Source organism: Podarcis bocagei (genome assembly GCF_964188305.1).
Source record: "Podarcis bocagei genome assembly, chromosome: 4".
In the NCBI taxonomy this organism is placed as follows: domain Eukaryota; kingdom Metazoa; phylum Chordata; class Lepidosauria; order Squamata; family Lacertidae; genus Podarcis; species Podarcis bocagei.
This window is the reverse complement of record NC_138128.1, coordinates 81,044,736-81,066,412: the sequence shown is the minus strand read 5'-3', so window position 1 is coordinate 81,066,412 and position 21,677 is coordinate 81,044,736. Positions and strand designations below refer to the sequence as shown.

Here is a 21,677-nt window from a genome sequence, read left to right as displayed (position 1 = left end):
CATCTGGAGGATCACAGCTTTTCCTCCTCTGGTCTAGAGATTGATTTATGAACTTCCGGTGGAAGTAAGAACTCCAAAAGTTTAGTTCTTTTCCGCCTGAACATGGGTTGCCTGGCCATTTGAACACATTTCAGACAAGAGTAACATGGCATGTGCCTATCCACCCCAAGATGACAACACTACTTGAAAACAAAGTGTTAGGCTTCATAAACTGTGTTCATCTTCATCGTGTTATTGATGACATAGTTTGTGCAGAAGCAAGTGAGCTCTCCAGTGACACATCTGGCCAGGTTTTATGAGATCAATTTCAGCTGATGTGGATTGAGAACCCTGACAAGGTTCTTGTATCTATGCATCCAGCCATGTGCCCTGTCCCTTGAGGTTAATAAAATCTAGCTGGCACAGCATGTCTGGGTAGGTCCAGGATATGGTGAATGTGATGGAGTGGTGCCCTTTAGTCTACAATAGTTTTTGGCCGGATGCTAATACGTTGTTTTTTTGGGTAGGTGATTGAGAGAGTTGTGGTGAAGTAGCTGCAGGTATTCTTGGATGAAACTGATTATCTAGACCCATCTCAGTCCAAGTTCAGGCCCCATTCGGGGATGATATCGGCCTTGGTCACCTTGAGGGATGGCCACTATTGGGAGAAGAAAAGGGGGAATGCAATATTGATTCTTCTGCTCAGTCTCTCACTTCTGATGACAAACCAGCCAAATTCACACTTTCTGAAACAATTTGTGAACCGAATGGCAGCCATTCTTCAAAAATTGCACTTCTCCAAATTTTGCAATGCAGTACTCCAGTCAACAGCACACAAGCATGCATTGTAAGAGAAAGTCGCCTTGCAAAAATGTGTCTATTCAGAGAAATTTGCACTAACATGCGGATGAATTTTCACAAGCATTTTTTGTTATTATTGAAACAATTGCCAGCTTGTTCAGAAATGTGGAAAGCTGAATTTAAGACTAGAAAAATGAGAAATGGAGAGAACCAAAACTGGCAGATCCATCCTTCCTAGCAATAACGTAAGTTCTACTAGACAACAAATTTGACACATGGCCTAGCATTTTGTAGCAGCTCAGCTGAGCATTGGCCAGCACCTCTAACTGGTCCCAAGTTTGAAATGAATTTTGTGAATCAGCTTTTAGTGGGACTTGCAGCAGCGGGCACCAACTTGCAAGGGGCCATGGCCTTTTGAGCAGGCTTTGTCTTTGGGTGCAGCTCAGATATGTAACTGTGGTTTGCTCATCTGCAAAGTTATTAGCAGCCCATTACAAAACAGGACCAGAAAGGAGGAAAACAGTTTCACAAAAATTGCTGGCCATTGGATTTCTTTCATAAGAACAACAAAATATGTGCTCCAGAAATTCCCTTTGTCCCCTTTCCCCTAATTAGACATTGAATAACATTTGTTGCTTTTATTCAGGTCACTCCCCAATTACCTCTCACTCACTCCCCCACTGGCCATTCCAGCATCCTTTAATTCTTTCCCAGTGTTGCAGAATTAACCGGAGGGCGTTCTTAAATTTCATCCCTACAAAGAGCCTGTTGTGATTTCCGTGAATGCCTTCTCCTTTTGCCACAATACACAAATGTGATTTGCAGCAGTTGCAGGGGGTGCGGGGAGATGGGGATTCTGCCGGACTCATTAAGGGCATTTTTGTAAGGATTGCCATGCTGGCATTAAAGCCCCAAAGCTTTTCTATAAGAACTTTCATGTGTCAGCACGCGGATTGGCCCTTTAAGAAGGAAGGATGTCTTAGACTACCGGGAAATTCAGTGAAAAGAAGTGATCGGGTCACTTCTGTGGCTGGGGTGGAGAGCCCAAAATAGGGTGCATTTTTCTTGCAGACATGGTTACTTCGGCATACCCTGTTCCTGAAGGCTTCACTGAATTAGAGGTGTTTAGTATTGGCACCGCCCTGCTGGTAGAAGGTAAGCTGGGGTAGCTCCAAATAAAAATGGCGTCAGAAATAGAAGTCAACACATATACTTTAACCACCCCTATTTATCATGGAGGGGACGTGGGTGGCGCTGTGGGTTAAACCACAGAATCTAGGACTTGCCGATCAGAAGGTCAGCGGTTCAAATCCCCGCAATGGGGTGAGCTCCCATTGTTCGGTCCCTGTTCCTGCCAACCTAGCAGTTCGAAAGCACATCAAAGTGCAAGTAGATAAATAGTTACCGCTCTGGCGGGAAGGTAAACGGTGTTTCTGTGTGCTGCTCTGGTTCACCAGAAGTGGCTTAGTCATGCTGGCCACATGACCTGGAAGCTGCCTGCGGACAAACGCCGGCTCCGTCGGCCAATAAAGCGACATGAGCGCCGCAAGCCCAGAGTCGGTCACGACTGGACCTAATGGTCAGGGGTCCCTTTACCTTTACCTATTTATCATGAACGGGCCTTTATTTTCCTTTATGCTTTGCTTTTGATCTTGATAAATCAGCTTTGTGGAACATGCCATGAATGGCTTTTTAAAATTGTTAACATGTTGCACAACAGTATCCTTCAAGTTTCAAGCCCCTCCCCTGGGTCTCTAGAAGATAGATAGTGCAATGGGAGGTGGGCTGCAACTTACTCTAGGACATGCACTCACAAGGGCACAATCTTCCAGTGCATTTTCTTCCCTTCCTCCCATCACTGATTGTAAGCACTGCTGAATTTATTTGAGTTGCAGCTGTTCCATAGTAATACTAGTGGTGCAAGTCAATAATCCCTGCTATACACTGGAGGAGAGGGAAAAGGTTGCATGTTCTCATCATGCCCTTGCAAATTTTGGCTCTAGACCTCTTACCTGTCTTGTTGAAGGGGGGGGTGGCATCTGTAAATAGTAACATGTATTATTTCATCCCCTTCCAAATATGATAAACCAGGTTTGTAGCATCTTGGGCCCCCCCACCTTTTTCTGCTGAGTGGGGTCCTGGGCATCTATCCCCAAGACCTGTCCCTGATTACTAAACCCAGGTTTGTTATTAAACACTTTTAGGAAAAGGTTATGGCCAGTTTAGATACCCTTGCAAGATATACCATTGCAGAGTAACTTGATTCATTATATGGATCTGGATACAGCATATGAGAAATATAATGGGCACTGATGCCCAGGTGGTGAGTCTTAGTGAGAATACGAATGTTACAAAAGTGTCTCAGTTTTTCAACTGGGAAAAATGTTGGAGGGTTTGAAACAATGAAAAATGCTTGTGATGGAATACTGTTGGGTACAGGGTCATTGTAGTTACTGTGGTTACATCTTCTACAGTTAGGATGAACTGGAGATGGGATGGAGACTGGATGAAATGCAGATATGACCTAGGAAGGAAGGAAGGAAGGAAGGAAGGAAGGAAGGAAGGAAGGAAGGAAGGAAGGAAGGAAGGAAGGAAGGAAAAAAGAAAGAAAGCCTGTGTTAAATAGAACTAATAATAATTACCACTTTCATAATATGGTGCTTCCACTCAGAATTGAAGGCTCTCAATTCCAGAACCACAGACAATAGATCAGGAAATAAGAGTACAATAGTAAGTACTATATCAGACTGGTATAGGTGAACATCAATTTTGATTGTACCACCATATTTCATGGTTTCTTCCATACTTTCCTTGGAAATAAGACCCATTGATTTCATTGAAATATATGAGTCACGTCAAATATGAGGTCCAAATCCTAATGTGGGTGCCATCAAAAGAGAATCCCACAATGCAGAAGACCAGACACTTGACATCTGCTCACCACTTGGTTCACCCAATGATTACAGAATCTCCATGCCAGGAATGTGCATCACTCGTGGAAATTCTGCATAAGACAGAGATGAACCATATAGTGGAACCAGAGTTAGAAACTGAGATATGAATGCTAGCTAAGTTGCACCTTAAACCTAGGTTATGGGCGCAACAATGGAATGTCCAGGCATGCTTTTTTATAGCAAGAAAACAAAGCTGAAAATGAATGAACTTCAGCTAATATCTTACGTTTATTTTTCACATAGTCTAGTCCTTTCCCTGCCTAGCAGTGGCCATTTTAATCTGAAATCTTAGGCTCAGTACTGTACCCAGAGCTCAGAAACTGCTCGCGTTAATGCAATTGCCTGTCACAAAACGTGCTTAGAACAATAGAATACCTTCAAAACACCTAGTACACCTTCAAAATCTGGTGGGAACTGTAAATGTAATAACATTTAGCATTTATTTTTCACTTTAGAAGCTCAAAGCACTTTTTATTATATATCATCCTTAAAATATTACATTATACTTAATAATATACCCTGTAGTATAAGTCAGTGCTATTCTTTCCATTGTAGTTGAGAGGCTGAAGCTGCTTAAGACCTCATAGCTCAGATTAAAAGGTCTTGCCATTTCTCAGGTGCTTCGCATAGTTTATGAACAGTTACAGATAGGTAGCCGTGTTGGTCTGCCATAGTCAAAATAAAAAAATTCCTTCCAGTAGCACCTTAAAGACCAACTAAGTTAGTTCTTGGTATGAGCTTTCGTGTGCATGCACACTTCTTCAGATACACTGAAACAGACGTTTCAGTGTTTATGAAGACCAGCTATGGAGGCAAGAAGCAATCCTGAAACAAAAGAAACCCGGGAACTAAAATGATTTTCCAGAATAGCCTTTGGAACTAGTGCTTAATCCATTGTCCGCAGGCTTTCAGGTGACAACCTAAAATCATTATGAGCATGGAGAAATGAGCAATTGTAGTCAGGTAAATTTATTTTACAGAGTTGTGTGGTACTTTATTTATGTAAGCTGGATGCCAAAGAGGCTTTATCAAAGTTTTCATAGCTGAGAAAAGGCTGTGTATCCATGTGGGTTTTGCATGTTTCACTGTGCTTTTCTGTGAAACTATGGAATCTGCTCATCAGAGGTAACAGCTCTGCTGTTTATTTGGTCATATATTTCATTGTGAAGAAGGTCACTTCATACTGAGGTCATTTCATGGGGAAAGGCCATACGTCAGCAATAGCATGTCTGCTTTGCGTGCAGAAGGTTATAGGTTCAGTCCCTAGCATCTCTGTGTAGGGCTGGGAGTGTCAGCCTCTAAAACCTTGAAGAGCGGCTGTCAGTCAGTGTAGGCAGTCCTGAGATGGATGGACTAATGGTTTGACTCAGCATAAGACAGCTTCCCATGTTCCTAGTTTTTGAAAGAGTTTGGTTCGCTCTCTTAAAGTCTCATTTCATTTTCTGAGTCGCTCATTTAACATGTAAGTGAATTAAATGATAAAGGCAGCTTAACATTATGTAATTTTTTTTGTAATTAGTGGTTATTTACCCACGATAAATGTATTTGTACGGAGGCCCAAGAAAGGCCGTTTATTAAGAGAAAGAGATAGCAAGCTATGGTTACATATCAAATTATTTAAGAAAATTAAAGTAAAAGGTGAAGGTAAAGGGACCCCTGACCATTAGCTAAGACAATTACCTTACTTCAAATAGCTGTTCACCACAGTACTTTATTTGGTTTTCAGACTAAGGCTGCCATGCCAACCCCACTTACCTGGGAGTAAGCCCCACTGAATTCAATAGGACATTCTTCTGTGCCGACAAAGCTAGGGCTCTTCTGTGAGGTAGATAGCGATGGGAGTTGGGCTAGACTCCATTGTTACTTGAGATTTATGTTGGAGCTAAATGCTTGCATGCATGGTCATATGAAGCCTAAGCTATACACAAATGAGAGGAATACTCGGATGAAATAATGGTCACTCTGAATCTACATAAGCATAAAACCAGGAATGGATTAATTTCTTATCCATATTGCAACAGTAACTGCTGTAAAGACCAACAGCACATTCCTGTTTTGTTTCCCCCTCTGTGAACTATAATTTTCAGAGCTTACCAGTAATGGCAGGTGACCACTGTCACTTTCTTGTATTATGGGGATTTTGGAAAAGGTTGCACAGAGAGCTCATTTCTCATAATACAGTGCTACCTCAGGTTAAGAACTTAATTCGTTCTGGAGGTCCGTTCTTAACCTGAAACAGTTCTTAACCTGAGATACCACTTTAACTAATGGGGCATCCTGCTGCCGCTGCTGCGCCACACCACACGATTTCTGTTCTCATCCTGAAGCAAAGTTCTTAACCCAAGGTAATATTTCTGGGTTAGCGGAGTCTGTAACCTGAAGTATCTATAACCCGAAGCATCTGTAACCCGAAGAACCACTGTACTGTACTCAGTCCATGTCCATGCACCAACTGGCCCTTTAAGAAGGAAGCTGTTTTAGGCTTTCGGAAGAGTCAGAACATCTAGCCAAAAAAAAGAGAGAGAGAGAGAGAGAGATTGTCACTTGGAGTTTGCTAGTAGGGGAGGCAGAGCCTAAGCTAGTCTGGCCTTGCTGCTTTAAAGATGGCAACACCACACACTCTCCCTGAAGGTTTCACTGAAGTTGAAGTCTTTGGTTTGGGCACCCTGATGATGGCAGAAGGTAAGCTGGGATGAAGGGTGGTGTGGTCAGAGAATTCTTAGATCAGATCAGACCTTCTTGCTGTTTCATTGCTCAATCAAAACTGTGGTTTGAAGAAGAAGGGGGAAAGATTATATATAACCACATAACACTTTCAATAGAGCAGTATAGGCTTCAGGGTAAATCTTGTTTCTATGGCTACGCCATTGTTCATTATGCCTTTATGAAACAGGGCAGAGGTTGTTTGCAAGGCATGTTATGCAACAAGACTATTGAGGAGTGAAAGTTAAGTTTGTTGTTTTGAAGGATTCCAGGAATAAAGATCTTTATTGTTTCTGTTCCGTATGGACTTAAAAGGTGGTTTTTGCATTTAGGACTGGGGATTCATACAGATGGTTCATATCTGACTGTTTATTCTGAAACTCATCGCTTTCCATTTGTGCCCATCTTTTTTTCACCTAACAAGGTTATATAACAGAATCTTGCATACTTGAATGAAGATGCCCAAAATAGGCTGAGGGACACATCATTCAACAGCACTGGATTTTAAGCATATCTTACTCACAAAAGAAAAACCTGTCTCAAAAGTCCAGCTAAATGGATTTTGCCCCTATTTCTTCTTCTTCACATAACTTGTTGTAGGAATTTCAACAGACTGTGCAAATGCATTTGCATTAGTAATAAATTAGCTGAGTGTCTCAGCTTCACAGACAGTTGTGATAGTGATAAATTAGCAAACAGCCTAGTTGAGAATTCTGATCCTTTTTGTTATTTATAGTTTCGTTTTTATACTTTGGCTGAAACCTGTTAGGTTTTGTACCATTTTTTCCCTTTTACTGTGCTTTTTAATGTTGTTACTAAAAACACAGATAATTGCCTGCTGACTTTTAAAATGATATAAAAGAAGGCAATCTGGTAAAAATTAAATACACTTTTAGTTCTCAAGGAATGAAAAATTCAAAGAATTAAGAAACGCATCTGTCTTAATGAAATCAGTCACTTTGTAGCTGAAGTATACTCCATGTGTGATGACTCTATGCATATGAAATTTGATGGTGGCATATATCACTGTCAAGCGAAAAAAATGCTTTCATTCCTGCTGATGTATTTTGGTCCTATTCTAATGGTCAAAAAGAACTGTTCAGTTCTTTGAGTGGGGAAAATATTTGACCTCCAATCCAGGAGTGTGGATGACAGATACATTTACAATACAAATCTGTAAATTTGCAGCCAGATGTAAGCCCCTTTGAGTTTGAAGCGACTTATTGCCAGGTAGGTGTATTTAAGGTTGCAGCCACAGTCTTAGTAAAAATATGTTGGTGGTGGGTTTTCAAGGGATTATCTCCGGAGGAAAAAGAACAATGTAAGTTGGATGTCCGCCGCTAAAGTTTTGTAATAAATGCAGGGCATAATCCAGTTCCACTGATATCCATGGCACAAAACTAAGCACGTGCATTTAAATCAATGGGAATTAAAATTACTTAACTCTGGCTACATCATGTCTTAAGATGGAATTCAATGTTGCTCTACAGGCAAGCATTTCTGCTGGCCAGATGGAACGATTTCTCCTCTCCCTCCCCCCAATGCTGTTCTGGGTGTTCTCTGGACTCCTCAGAGCTGATGGGGGGGCAGATTTGGGGAAGCATGGGACGTGAGGGGGGAAGCCCTGTTGCGCTAACAGGACCCATGGCACTGGCTCTCACTAGCTTTATTTAGTTGAATCTGGCCCCTTGATTTAACTACCCAGCAGTGTAATGGATGTCACATAAAGTAGAAGGAATTATTCAAATTCCGATACTATGCACACTTAATTGGACACAGTGGGCCTCAGTTCTGAGCAAATATATATAGCAGGGGGTTGGACTAAATGACCCTCATGGTCCCTTCCAGATCTACAATTCTATGATCCCCAACTAGCTCAGTATTATCTACAATGAATGATTGACAGTGGCTCTTCCGGATTTCAGGCAGGGGTCTCTCCTAGGCTTTCCTGGAGATGCTGAGGCGTGAAGATTTATTCTTCTGCATGCAAAGCAGAGCTGTCGCTTTCTCCCAATAATATAAAGGACCAAGGTCATTTTAGTTCACAAGCAGAGCAGTCCTAACTGGGGCCGTGGGAGATCAGAACGGCATGAAGAGTTAAGATTGCAACCCCAGTAAACCATGATAAGTGCCTCTAATAATCCTGCACACTTGTGCTTTGAAAATTTGAGGATACTGAGAATTATTGCAGGGCAACTCAGGAAGACTTCCAATTGGTTTTAGCAATCTGCAAATAGCTTTCATGGGAGATTTGATTTTTCTGAAGCTTCAGTTATACCATCTTGCTCGAAGGCACACTTAGGATTGCTCCTGAGGCTGAGGGAGCTCCTAGCTCAAGATGGCATGCTCAAGATGGCAAACTCAAGATGGCATGCTTACAGTCACCTGATTGGCAGTACTAGTGGTACTAACATCTCACCATCTTATAGACAAGAGCATGTCTGATCCTTTTACCTGCACATACTTTCCTACTGAGGGCCATCCATCAATACTTTGAGAATAAACCAATTTTGTTTCAGCTATTCCATTGAATAATTTGTAATCCTTTCTCTCTTCCACCTCCTTTTAACCAAGTACCCCATATTCAAGTCGTTTGTTATACCAGATTTAGCTTTCCATAAACCTGAGTTGTTTATCATCTATATAATCTATTCTATATAATCTATATATCTTTATAATCTGCATAATATAATTCCTTATTTATTTGTCATGATTGTTTGCTGTACATGTTTAGATTTTTTTTAAAAAAAATGCAAAGTATTAAAATAATAGACTGGGATCTATTGTAACCCACATTGGTCTCTTGGGAAATGAATTTAATTTGTTCCCCTTTTTAATAAATTGAGAAAAATAGAGCTGTGCTAGAGGTATACAGACAGGTGCTGTCTGGGGCTAGTGTGACTTTTAGTCTAAAACCTCTGAACGGCACCAGGTTGGAAAAGGCTGCATCTCATAACTGGGTTACTAACAGTTGGCTGTTGTTTGGTGAGGAACAAATGCAAGTAAAAGCAAAGAACCAAACGACGCATGATGCAGGAAAACTGCAAATGTGTTTTGCCACAATTATTGTGCTTAAATTTGGTCAAGCTCAGTTTGCACTGGAACCATGATGAGGGAGTGAGGCTAACCCTTTCCCCCTTCTGATATTTGTCCCTTTTTTTGTTCTTCCTTTTGACCAGTTATCTTAGTTGGGTGTGTGCATGCAAAACTCTCTTGCACTAGCTAGAAGAATAGCATTGGACACTACCCCCTATTTTTAGGCAAATCAAATGGTCCCATGTTTCAATCTGATTCCTTATTCTTCTCTCTGGCTGTAGTTAATTGTCATAACTAGTCCAAGCCAACTCTGATTGTTATAAACAGATACAGGGATACAAAAGTAACTATGTGAGTAAGAAAAGTTGAGGCATTGTTGAATGCTTGGTGGTATGGCTGGTGTAGTTTGTTGAGTCCAAGCGTGAGCAAAAGTTATAAAACAACCCTTTTAAACCTGTGCTTGTTTTCAGCGCTGCTTGGATTCTCTCTGAATTTGCTGACCATCATCTCTTTCTGGAAAATCAAAGCACTTCGAACGCCTGGCAACTTTCTGGTTTTCAACCTTGCTCTGTCCGACTGTGGAATCTGCACCAATGCATTCATTGCAGCTTTCTCTAGTTTCTTAAGGTAGATTTTATTTATTCATTTATTCAAGAATATAATGTGCCTTTCCACTAAAAAAAAATAAGTGCTAATGACAATTGATGTGTTTTATCTGTCCTTTTAAGCCACTGATAAACTAATGTATTTCAGAGGTGTGATACTCACGCATGCTGCTTTGAAAATAAATTAGGGTGCTACAATGTCTGGACATGCAAAATTCAAAGTTCTATATAGTAGAAGCTCCCAGTCTTCTTAAACTGACCATTCCTATACTTGGGGTTATGTGCAGTGAGTCAGGAGAGAATGGAGCAACGCATCCAGATTCCATACAGTTTGCACAGCAGATACATCTTATTGCAAGGGCAGGCAGAGTCCACCCCAACCCCAGGCGACCCCCTAGTGGAATAATGACTCAAGACAACATGCTGTGGGATGGGATTAAAATTGGCTACAACTTTATTAAGTTTCAGATGTAGGGAGACCTTGGCTCGGGCATTAGGCATTTATCCTTCCCAGTCCCCAGCCGGGGATCTGGGAGACATCAGGGTTATCCAGAATGTGTGGGGAATGAGCTGGCTCTGGAGAACATATGTTCAAGCAGAGAGCCCACCCCCCATTTTGCCGCCGGCGCAGGGGAGAGCAATGACAACCTCTCGGCGTATGGCCAATGCCTCCCCACAAGACCCCTTTAAAGGGGAACCCTGGGATCACTGCCGCAAGGGGGGCATGGATCACTGCTTCACGCCTCCCCCCCCCCCCATTTAGGAAGATAGACTAAAGGATTCTGCCCAAGGCCTGAAACCGCCAAAGTTGTGGCGTTTTGCTACGGGGAAGGCAAAACCTGCCTATGCAGGAAAATTCCTTTCCGGCCCTTCAACATTGACCATGATGTAGCAGTGCCCACGTACATGTGAAGAAGAGATTAACCTGCAAAAGAAGGCTAAACTGAGGGAGGGCAGGGTGGGAGAAGCTCTGGAGCCAAGTGATGCTTCACAGCTAAGATTCACCTTCTGTTGTGTGGGCAGGTCAGTCCCTCCCCCTACCTGGCCAATCACCTGGCAACGCCTCCCCAGGCGGGATTGGGCGATTGGCTGAGGTAGGCAGAGACCTCCAGGTATCCAGCCTGGGGCAGGCAAAGCCAGCCCGTACTACCAGGAGCCACACTGGGATCTGGGGGGCTGCGCGCAACCATGCAAAAGGCGCCCCCCATTTGATGTGGGGAGCGATCATTGCTTAAATCTGCAAGCTCACATAGTCTCTATGAGGCATTCCACATCCCCTTAGCTGTATCATCTTTCCTGATGTGAATGAGCTGGTCATCTTCCACAAGCAGGCAGATCGCTGCCTTTGCTTGCCTCTTCTCTTTGGCCCAGTTTTCCAGGGTTGTCAGTGAGTCTGTCTGTACTCAGCACTTTCCACAGGTGGGTTTCCAGTAGGATTTCTAGTTTGGATTTCCATAGTGGGTTGTTCCCATTGCTCAGCTTTTCAGTACCCAATTTCAAACCTGAACTGCTTCCCATTTTCCCCTCAGATGCTTTGTTCTGCTTCAGGTTTACTTTCCTTTTCTCTCAGAGCCAGGCTCACTTGGGAATTACAGGGACAGAACTACCCAAATCGTATAGAACTTTATTTATTTATGCTACTACAGCAGCAAGAATGCTACTTGCCCAAAAGTGGAAAGACGCAGAAGTCCCAGTAAAGGAAGAATGGCTACAGAAACTCACAGAATATGCAGAAATAGCAAAACTTACTGGAAGGATAAGAAATCAAGATAACAAACTTTTTAATAAAATAATGGAAATGGTTTATTGATTTTTTTTCAGATAAATTGTAAACAGATAAAAACATTAGCAGGATTATTGTAATAACCCACAGTTTCACAAGAGTATCTATTTACAGTAGATAATTAAATGAGCAAGTGAAATGAATTTGGATATGCAGAAGATATTATAAATAAATAAATTTAAGGAACCACAAAAAGAGGGGGAAGGAATCCAATTTTGAAATGTTAAATAGATTGTAAAACTAATGAAATGTATAAACTTGAAAGGTATAAATAAAAACTTTCCAAAAAAAAAAGAGTCACGCTTGCTTGTGACAGCAATAGTGTTTCTGAGCCCATAACCAGTTAGCAGAGTGACTGGATTAAAGAGAAAAGGGAATGGATAATACTTTACTTAGGGTAAAGTGAACAAGAGCAAGGTATAACCTGAGGAGAAATATACAGAGAGGTTTTTCTTTTCTTCAGCCAGACCTGCACAGAGGAGAAGCTCCTTCAGAGCCGCTTTTCCCTGCAAATGCCACTAACTGTCAAATCTCAAATGTCTTCCACGCTTGCAGTTCTTCGCCAACTGACTAGAACCTCCAGCCACTCAGAGTCTGCTGTGAGCCAAAACAGAAACAGAATTAATCCCTTAATTCACACATTGAATGTTCCCTGCCGTTGTACTTCCAACAATATAAACATAAGAGATACAGCATGAGTGGACCCACATAACTCTGGTGATGCCCACTTTGCCTTCCTATCGGGGCTGGCAAGATGAGGAAACTGCCTCAGGTGGCAAGACCCACAAGGGCAGCAGATTCAGCCTCCAAGGGATGCCTTGCCCACTGTTGCTGCTGCTGCTGCACTCCCCCTTGTTCCTAAAGTAAATCTTTATTTTCCCCCTTGTTGCTGATATAAGTCTTCCCTCACCCCTTCTTCCCAGGTGGGTGGGTGGAGCCATTTTGTGGTTCCCCTCAGGTGGCAAAATGTCTTGGTCAGGCCCTGCTTCCTATCCAGGTAGGGCGTGAGATCAGTGTCTTGATCGCTCCACCTATGGCAGGTTCCAATGTTTTCATTTATCTCTTTTCAGATACTGGCCCTATGGCTCTGATGGTTGCCAGATTCATGGATTTCAAGGATTTTTGACAGCACTGACTAGCATTAGCTCTGCAGCTTCCATTGCCTGGGACCGATATCATCAATACTGCACTAGTAAGTACTAGCCTGGTATTTGTATAGATCTAGATCAGGCATCCCCAAACTCAGCCCTCCAGGTGTTTTGGGACTACAACTCCCACCATCCCTAGCTAACAGAACCAGTGGTCAGGGATGATGGGAATTGTAGTCCCAAAACATCTGGAGGGCCAAGTTTGGGGATGCCTGATCTAGATCATTAGTTCATTGTAAATGACACCCACCCCGGTTTACAAGAAGGAGAGATGATGTAAAAGTATGACAAATTGGTGAAAATTTTCGAAAATTTTCACCTATGATCCTTTTCTTTTACTTCTTTATTTTTTCTTTGTTCTTTTTTTCTTTTTTATGATATCTTATCTTTCATTTCACTCCTTTATTGTGAATAGCATTTTATAGAGGTATAAATAACTGTAAATGTGAAAAGAGGCAGAGTATTCTCTAATTTTTTTCCTTGGTTATATGTATTTTTTTTTCTTTGTATTTTCTTTTGTTGTAAATATGTATGTTTTCTAATTTGTACTTAATAAAAATTATTTTTAAAAAAGTATTACAAATTGGTATGGAAACATGACAAATAAAATACTTAAGAATTTTAAAAGAGGTTTGCTGGTCGGTGGTAGAAAGCGGAATGAAGTTTTGCCACTTTAGCACAACAGGGCTTTCTGCCCATTTTCCGTCCTTGCATGCCCCCCTCGTGTCCTTCCTGAAATCTTCTCCAGAGAATGGGGGGAACCCAGAGCAGTTTGGAGACATGCAGGGGCAAGGGCACATGGGGAGAGGAGAGAGAGGGGAAGTCCTGTTGCACAGGGAGAAGTTCTTGTACTAACCAGTTGACTTTATTTGATACATACGTACCTTCATCTTTACCTATCAGTTTAAATCATAAGTGCTTTTAAAAAGCATCAGACATTGTTTGTAGTAGCTCTGAAAAGGGTGTTAACATTCTGAGAGCATAACCTTCCATGAAATATTTTGGAAAATAACAAGAACTATGGATGTGATGGTGCTTCTTTGGGATGGTGGGGGAAGGGGGAAATGTCCGCATGTCTGGATTCTGGTAGATGCACCAGATATATTGCAATTTTCCAAGGTAGAGGAGATGCTTTTCTGGCATGGAGAACAGGAAACATGAAGAACATCTGCTTCCTCTTCATTCTGCCACATTACAAGTCCAAAGCATGACAGTAGGACAGTAAATTCTTGGGCATGACAGTAAATTGCCTGTAGAACAGGGCTCATGATGCAATACTATTGTTATGAGGCATTGTAATTGTCTCGTGCACCAGTAGGGAAGACAGTATTATCTCTATGTTAAATTGGATTCAATTGTCCATGAACAATTTAAAGTCAGAATTTTAAAAATTATATTGTCCTAAGTACCCATCTTCAATCAATCTAAAGCAGCCTTCATTGGAGTGTAGAAAAACAGATATTAGAATTTTTAAATATATCCAAAATATCATGAAGGTTGGCTTTTTCTTTCACCATCCATTGTCTTAAAGAAGAAACTCCCTGTTTCAACATAAGTTAGTCACTCCTTTCTCTAACCACAGCCTACTCTCTCAATAGAACTCCCTGGTCAATTGACTCAGAGTTGCTGCTTTTATTTCCATTCCAAGTTTATGAATCTGATTTCTTCTCATTTACAGGAAGTAAGCTACAGTGGGGCTCAGTGATTTCCATGGTGATATTTCTATGGCTTTTTGCTGGCTTCTGGGCTGTGATGCCTCTTCTAGGATGGGGTGAATATGACTACGAGCCTCTAAGAACATGTTGCACATTGGACTATAGCAAAGGAGACAGGTGTGTTCCATCTAGGCATTTCTGTGTGGCTTTAAAATAAAAATAAAAAGAGGCGCAACTAGTAAAAATGAATTTTACAGACAAACATATACAGGGCAGTGGCAAAAGGTTGCCTGGCAGAATATCGCTCTTGTGCTGCTAAAACGCAGCCATCCTTTGACATTCTGAATGGTGCGATGCAGTTCCCCAGCCATGTGACATGTACAAAAATGCACACACTGCGGTAAAATATGCATAAAACACACACGTTGGTGACAATCACTTGCAAAAATGCATTAGGGGAAATTGCATTGCAAAAAAAATATGTATATGAGGCAAAACTGAAATAAACATCATGCATATTTAAAAGATTTTGCATTGAAATACTGGTGGATTTTCGTGAGGTTGTTTTTTAAAAAAGTTTGCAAGCTAATGTGGAGAACTGAACTTAAGGCTAGAAAAATGAGAAACTGAGAGAAAGTGAAATTGATGGATTTTTCCATCCCTGTGCCTCACTGCCCCACCTCCACTAATCATATTGTGCCTCCTAAGAAATCAGGCAGCCCACCAGAGACAGTTGTCCCACAGAACTATTATTATGTTTAACACAGAGAGCTGCCCCTTAAGATGTTTTGCTAAACCTAATTGAATATATGATTTCTCTCCTAAGTGGTTTTTAATATCAATTATATAACATTGCAAACAGAATGACAGATCTCTGCCCTTTCCTCTCTCCCCTCCCCCCTCCAGGAATTATATTTCCTATCTTATTCCTCTGGCCCTTTTCAATTTCTTGATTCCGGTGTTCATCATGCTAACAGCCTATCAATCGGTAGATCACAAATTCAAGAAAACAGGACAGTTCAAGGTAAGAAAATACCTCGGCATATAAAGGGTTGTACACAGCTTCCTTTCTCACTCAAGGAACCATCTCCTATAGCTTGGTTATGCAGTCTGATACACAAAAGAAGCAGTCTTTCAACTTCCTCATGGTTGCCATTTAAAAGGGGGAGGGGGAATCTATTTGTGGCAAAGTGCTGGAAACATTTATTTTGTCTCAAAATCATGTGCTCCTGTTGTAACCAAAGGGTTTTTGTGTGTTGTATCAATCTTAACTTTTTATATGAGTTTTATTTACGCAATACCACGTTCTCTGTTCTTGTTTTTTCCAGTTTAATACGGGTTTGCCGGTGAAATCTTTGGTCATCTGCTGGGGTCCCTACTCGCTTTTATGTTTCTATGCCGCAGTTGAAAATGTGACTTTCATCTCCCCCAAAATTCGAATGGTATGTAAAAATAGCCCGAGAGCACAAAGATCTTTCGTGCAATGAAGACAATTCTAAGCACTTGGTATCAATGGGAGAGTACAAGAAAGAACACCCAGAAGCCTGAGGCAAGAAGATTGGAGCATGCAGCTCAATGGCAGAGCTTATTCCTTGCATGCAGAATGCCCTAGGTTCAATCCCTCGTGTCCCCAGATATGGCTAGAAATGTCCCCTGTCTGAAATCCTGTAGAACTGCTGGCAGTACTAAGCTAGATGGATCAATGGTCTGCCATGGTATAAAGCAGCTTCTTGGGTTCTCCTCTGCTGTCTTCCCCAAACACAATCCATTTTAGACTGTATAATCCTTGGGAACAGGCCACTAACCCTTTTGCCTAACTCTGCAAAGCACCGTATAAATGGATGGCAGTGGGGAAATAAACATCATCACCCCCTGCCTGGCCACTGAGTCCAGGCAAAGAGGAGCACACCTGAGATCCTGGCAAATGCACCACGACCTAGAGGGAATGTGTGTCCCTTGCTCCTCTGGTAGAGCCAAGAATGGTTTTGTGGGCCCAAGATTTAAGGAGCGCAAATGGAAGTGGCAGAACATAGGAATAGAGAGAGAGTGGAAGAATGGGGGAGGTTGTTCCATCAGCCCCAGCTCAGTGAAAAACATGGCCGCTGTTAAAAATTAGTTGCTGATCAGGGTACCACCCAGACCTCATACATTTCATTATGAAATTCTGTGTAAACACGAACCCATCCTTATCTAACCTCCTTAAATGCTCTGCTCCCTAACAGATCCCTGCTGTTATTGCCAAAACCTCGCCAGCCGTCAATGCTTTGGTCTATGCTCTGGGGAACGAGAACTACAGAGGGGGGATATGGCAGTTCCTCACAGGACAGAAGATTGAGAAAGCTGAAGTTGATAACAAAACGAAGTAACGCGCTGTGGCATTAAGCAAGGGCCTCCTCACACACACACACTACATCCCTTAAATGTACACCTAGGTTGGGTTTTGAAGTGCACACTCAAAAATATCGTGACAAATTGGTGTTTGAAACCTCGTACGTCATACAGGCATGCTCGTCAGGGATCCAGGTTTAGCTGCGTACTCTCGTTGAGTCTCCCACTCTGTGTCAGGTTTGTTGCTGTGTAATGTGTGAAACAGTCCCAAATTGAGGCAGGCCCAACTGGACGCATCCAGTAGCAGAAACCACTTACTATGACTCCAATCGACTGCGGTCTCACACTAGAAAGGCTTTGCATTGTCTACCAGCATTTGTCGCATTACTGAAAGGACGCCGTGCAGATGTCGTTGCCGAACTTGCCTCTCCATCTGCCCCGTGCCATTTGCCAAATAAGATGCCTCTAACCTCTGCAGGTCACTCTCATTTTACATGTCCCTCAAACGAACTGCAAACTGTGAAGAACATTGTTTTGTTGTTGTTGTTGCAAGATGGAACTGCAGGAAACCAAGCAGGGGGGGGAAATAGTGGGGATCTGTTAAGGCTTTCTGCTTGTTTGTACATAGGGTATTTCTGGGTTGTTGAGCGATTAAGACAGTATCCAGTATTTAGGCCGTATGTTTGTGCCTCTGTTTTCCTATTTGCATAAAATGGGTGTTTGCAAAAGGAGGAATTTGCTTCTAAAATTCTTACTGTTTCATGAATACCATTTATTTAAATCTGGCAACTGATGGAGGGATGTGTGACTGGATTTCTCATCAGTCAAGCCTGCCAAATCAGTCTTCATTATGTAATGTGTTGTGCAGGTTTAATGCCTCTCATCTTAGCAATCTGCCTGTCGAGTTCTATATTGCTATATTAATGTTGTGAGATGTATTGTGATTTCAGTCAAAAGGCTCAATGCTTATGCTGATGCTGTTCCCACCCGCAACCCCGGAATGTTTAATAACACAAAATGGCTCTATGCAGGTGTTATGCCAAACTATGGTTTGGTGTTATGTCTGAAACTGCAACAGCTTACAAGCCATATTTTGTGAGGTGCTGCCAAAGTAGATTCCAAACTAATTGTAGTAATTGTAGCTTTCTGCTATGTCTGAGGTCCTAGGCCACAGATTCTGGCATTGCTAGAGTTGAACATTCTTTAACCCCAGTTAGTGGAAATATAATCATCTGATGATGATGATGAGATAGAAGAAAGGAAGGGGGGGTTCCCTCTTGGGGCTGCAATATACAACAAAAATTATCTTTCCCATGTACAGAATCTCCCATGCTCAGCAGAGTTCCTAAGCAACTTTGGATTGAATGCCTTGCATGAGAGAGTCATGCATGCTAAAGTCTTTTCATTTTAGCCAAGGCAGGAAGGAACACACACCATCTTGTTTTTAAATTGCCTTGTGTCAAACTAACTCATTATTGCCAATGGGTCACTCTTAAGAAGAGCTTCACACTGAATTTTCCTTAATGAGTATTTTTTTTTTAAGGCCCAAACAGAATAAAATATGGAGCAGCTAATCATAACTATTTAGGCAGGTTATTATGATATAAAAGGCATTCCACCTCCTGGCACAACCATATACATTGCCCCTTTCTCATATCAGACTAGTTTTTGTTGAGGGCTCAGGTTGTACCACAGCAGACTTCAAGCAGGGCCTATGTGACTGAATACTCTTCCATTCAAAAATTGATGCTCTCCAAATGGAAAGCTAGGTCTAAGCAGATCCAACTAGTGTTGGGATAGCTCAGTCGTTAGAGCTTGAGACTCTTAATCTCAGGGTCATGGGTTCAAGCCCACGTTGGGCACAAAGATTCCTGCATTGCAGGGGGTTGGACTGGCTCATCCTTGTTGTCCCTTCCAACTCTACAATTCCATGATGCTATGAGTCTATGATAGACAGCAAACCAGCTGCCTCCCCCCTGTGCCCTGGATCCCACGCCTGGCACCACACCACCATCACCTCTTCATTCTTCCCCTGCTCCCAATGATGCCCCTCATCCACTGCTGCCACCAGCTACCTTGGGGCCACTTTGCTCTGCAGAGCATAGTATCCTTCCTCAGAGTGAGGCATTGTGGGTAAAGTGGCCTGCTCCGCCACCACAAAGTATCATTTAACGTGTTGCGGTAATAAACAGCATCACTTGAAACAAGCCTTCTCTGCAGGCTCACCTTGCTTTCGATGCCTTGTTCTGAGGAAGGGACCTCAAAGGCAGATGCAATAGCCAAGGGCAGCACTTTGGGACCCCTTCTACCACTTTCCTGTGGCAGTAAAGTGGTGGCACTGGCTAGCTGCCACTGGGCTGGAGGTGGTGGCCAGCTGGCCATAGCACCAGCCGCAGTCTGCTAGCCAGTCAACAAAACAGGAACAGGCAGTGCAGGGCTCTGCAAATGGTCAGAACTGGCAAACAGGCCAAGAGGACAACAGTTTGCTGCACCTTTCCGTCTGAGACAAGCGGTTGCCTTGCCTTATGGTGGGGCACCATCCCTGGTTCTAGCCTAGCCTCCCTGACATGCTAGTTATCGATGTGAAGCAATGTTTTTCATATGATACACACAGAGACTTACTACCTCACTAAGAAGTAAGGTGAAGGAAACATGGATCAAGGTTGTGGGAAGCCTGATATATGTGGCTTTGGCTTTGGGTTGAACAGTAGAAAATGGAGGGGGAATAATCTGTTATTGGAAGGAAGGGGAAAATAACAGCCCTGATTGCTATATCCCAATGTGTGAACAATTTCCATGGCAAATGAGGAATTTGTGTAAGTGCAAATACGATTAAAGCAGCATAGCCAGAGCTTAGTATAAAACAAGTGCTTGCTTTATATTTCTCCATACTTTAAGCCTCTTATATATTCAGAAAAGGATTAAGAAGACTGTACTCTTGTGAGGACAATGCACAGTGTCAATGTGCTGCAGCCAATTCAACGGCAGAATAAAACATGAGATAATAAACTGGGACTGGCCAGATGTCCATCCTAAATCTGGATTTGTCATTGTATGCAGAAAACCAATAGCAAGGAAGGGAGTACATTATAAGGAGTGTATGAACTGTTACCCAGAAAACCACAAAAATAGTTATTCCACTCTAAGACCTTTGCTGTTGACTGATGCTTCGGAAAGTCCGTCAGTAAGCAGTGGCAAATAACTTTTGTCCACAGAGAACTTTCAACAGATCTTTTCCAGAATTATTATCAACTGAATTTGCTTGTTACACAAAAAAGGTTTCCCAGCAACTTGCAACATCTTAAGAACATAAGCATTGTATATATATCCATACATGTACACACACACTATAATAGAAGTGTGCAATTCTTTTTAAAAAACAACAACCCACAAGCAACCCCAAATTCCAGCAGCAGAAAAGCTTCAGCAGCAACATTTACATTTACAGGTAAACAGGTACATTTTTATCTCATGCTGAGAATATGTCAGCCAAGGCACAAGGTAGACCACGCTTGGGGAAATTTCCACAAATGGGAAGCCACCATTGTAAAGGTTCTTTCCCCCATCAACATCTTCCAAGACTTCTTCAGAGGAGGTTCTCAGATGAACCTCCAAGAGTCTAAGTAAGTTCATATTAGGAAAGGCATTCCATAAGATGTTGGGATCCTGAACCATAAAAGGTAGAGGACCCCTGGATGGTTAAGTCCAATCAAAGGCGACTATGGGGTTGTGGTGCCCATCTCGCTTTCAGGCCGAGGTAGCCAGCGTTTGTCCACAGACAGCTTTCTGGGTCATGTGGCCAGCATGATTAAACCACTTCTGGTGCATCAGAACACCAGAGCATACAGAAATGCCATTTATCTTCCTGCCACATTTATCTACTTTCACTGGTGTGCTTTCGAACTTCTAGGTTGTCAGGAGCTGGGACAGAGCAATGGTCACCCCCCCCTCACAAGGATTCGAACCACCAACCTTCTGATCAGCAAGCCCAAGGGGCTCAGTGGTTTAGACCACAGCACCATCCCATATCCCCTGCTGAACCATAAGGTTTATAGAGCAACTTACGTTGGGGAAAGCAAGTACCTTGGTGGGTTGCTCTTCTGCAATACCTTCATCCTCCCTTGCTCACACCATTCTGCAGGATACCATTTATCCAAGCTTCCTACTACCATGTCCCTCCCACCCTCCCTGTCAACAGCAGCGACACACAATGTTGGGAAGCCAGGAGAGCAACACAGCCCCAGCCATGTTGCCCCACTGGCCATTACTCTCTGGAGGGTACCAGGTAGGGCCTAGAGGAAAGAACATGTGGTAGAACTCCCCAGACCAATAAGTAGACACCAAGTCCCATCAACATCAATTCCTGCATGTGTTACAAATCCCAAGTCCTCTTCAATAACAGTGACCTGTTTACTTGAGGTGACTGGTAACTTGTAACGCGCCAAGAGGATTTGACCGATTTAGAAACTGAGCAGACCTTATTATAGACGTCACACTACCTCCAGTCAGACTGTGGAGGCCGCAAGAGAGCCTTGCCAGCTAATATGCTTAAGGAAAGGCACTATGGCGAAACCGGATTAAGCTGGAACTATTTCTCTGAAAGCAGGAATGGGAAATTCCAAACAAGGTTTCTCAGATGGTTTATTGCCAGTTAGGGAGGGAGGGAGGGAGGGAGGGAGGGAGAG

The 21,677-nt window shown here is 42.5% G+C and overlaps 2 protein-coding genes across 4 annotated transcripts in view; one reads left to right on the top strand and one right to left on the bottom strand.

Moving 5' to 3' along the window:
- LRIT2 (leucine rich repeat, Ig-like and transmembrane domains 2) overlaps positions 1–21,677 on the bottom strand; it is an 81,652-nt gene that overhangs the window by 56,944 nt on the left and 3,031 nt on the right. The window lies entirely within an intron of this gene.
- Positions 1,627–20,029, top strand: RGR (retinal G protein coupled receptor). Of its 3 annotated transcripts, none has more exons than XM_081192383.1 (7): positions 1,627–1,935; positions 9,944–10,100; positions 12,932–13,053; positions 14,688–14,841; positions 15,571–15,688; positions 15,993–16,106; positions 16,887–20,029. In XM_081192383.1, exons 1-7 carry the CDS (start codon positions 1,854–1,856, stop codon positions 17,028–17,030), a joined length of 891 nt encoding a protein of 296 aa, XP_081048509.1. In that variant the 5' UTR covers positions 1,627–1,853; the 3' UTR covers positions 17,031–20,029. The 3 variants fall into 3 exon arrangements, with proteins under 3 accessions (XP_081048509.1, XP_081048510.1, XP_081048511.1); XM_081192384.1 differs by lacking the exon at positions 1,627–1,935 and adding an exon at positions 6,265–6,416; XM_081192385.1 differs by lacking the exons at positions 1,627–1,935; positions 9,944–10,100 and adding an exon at positions 12,406–12,724.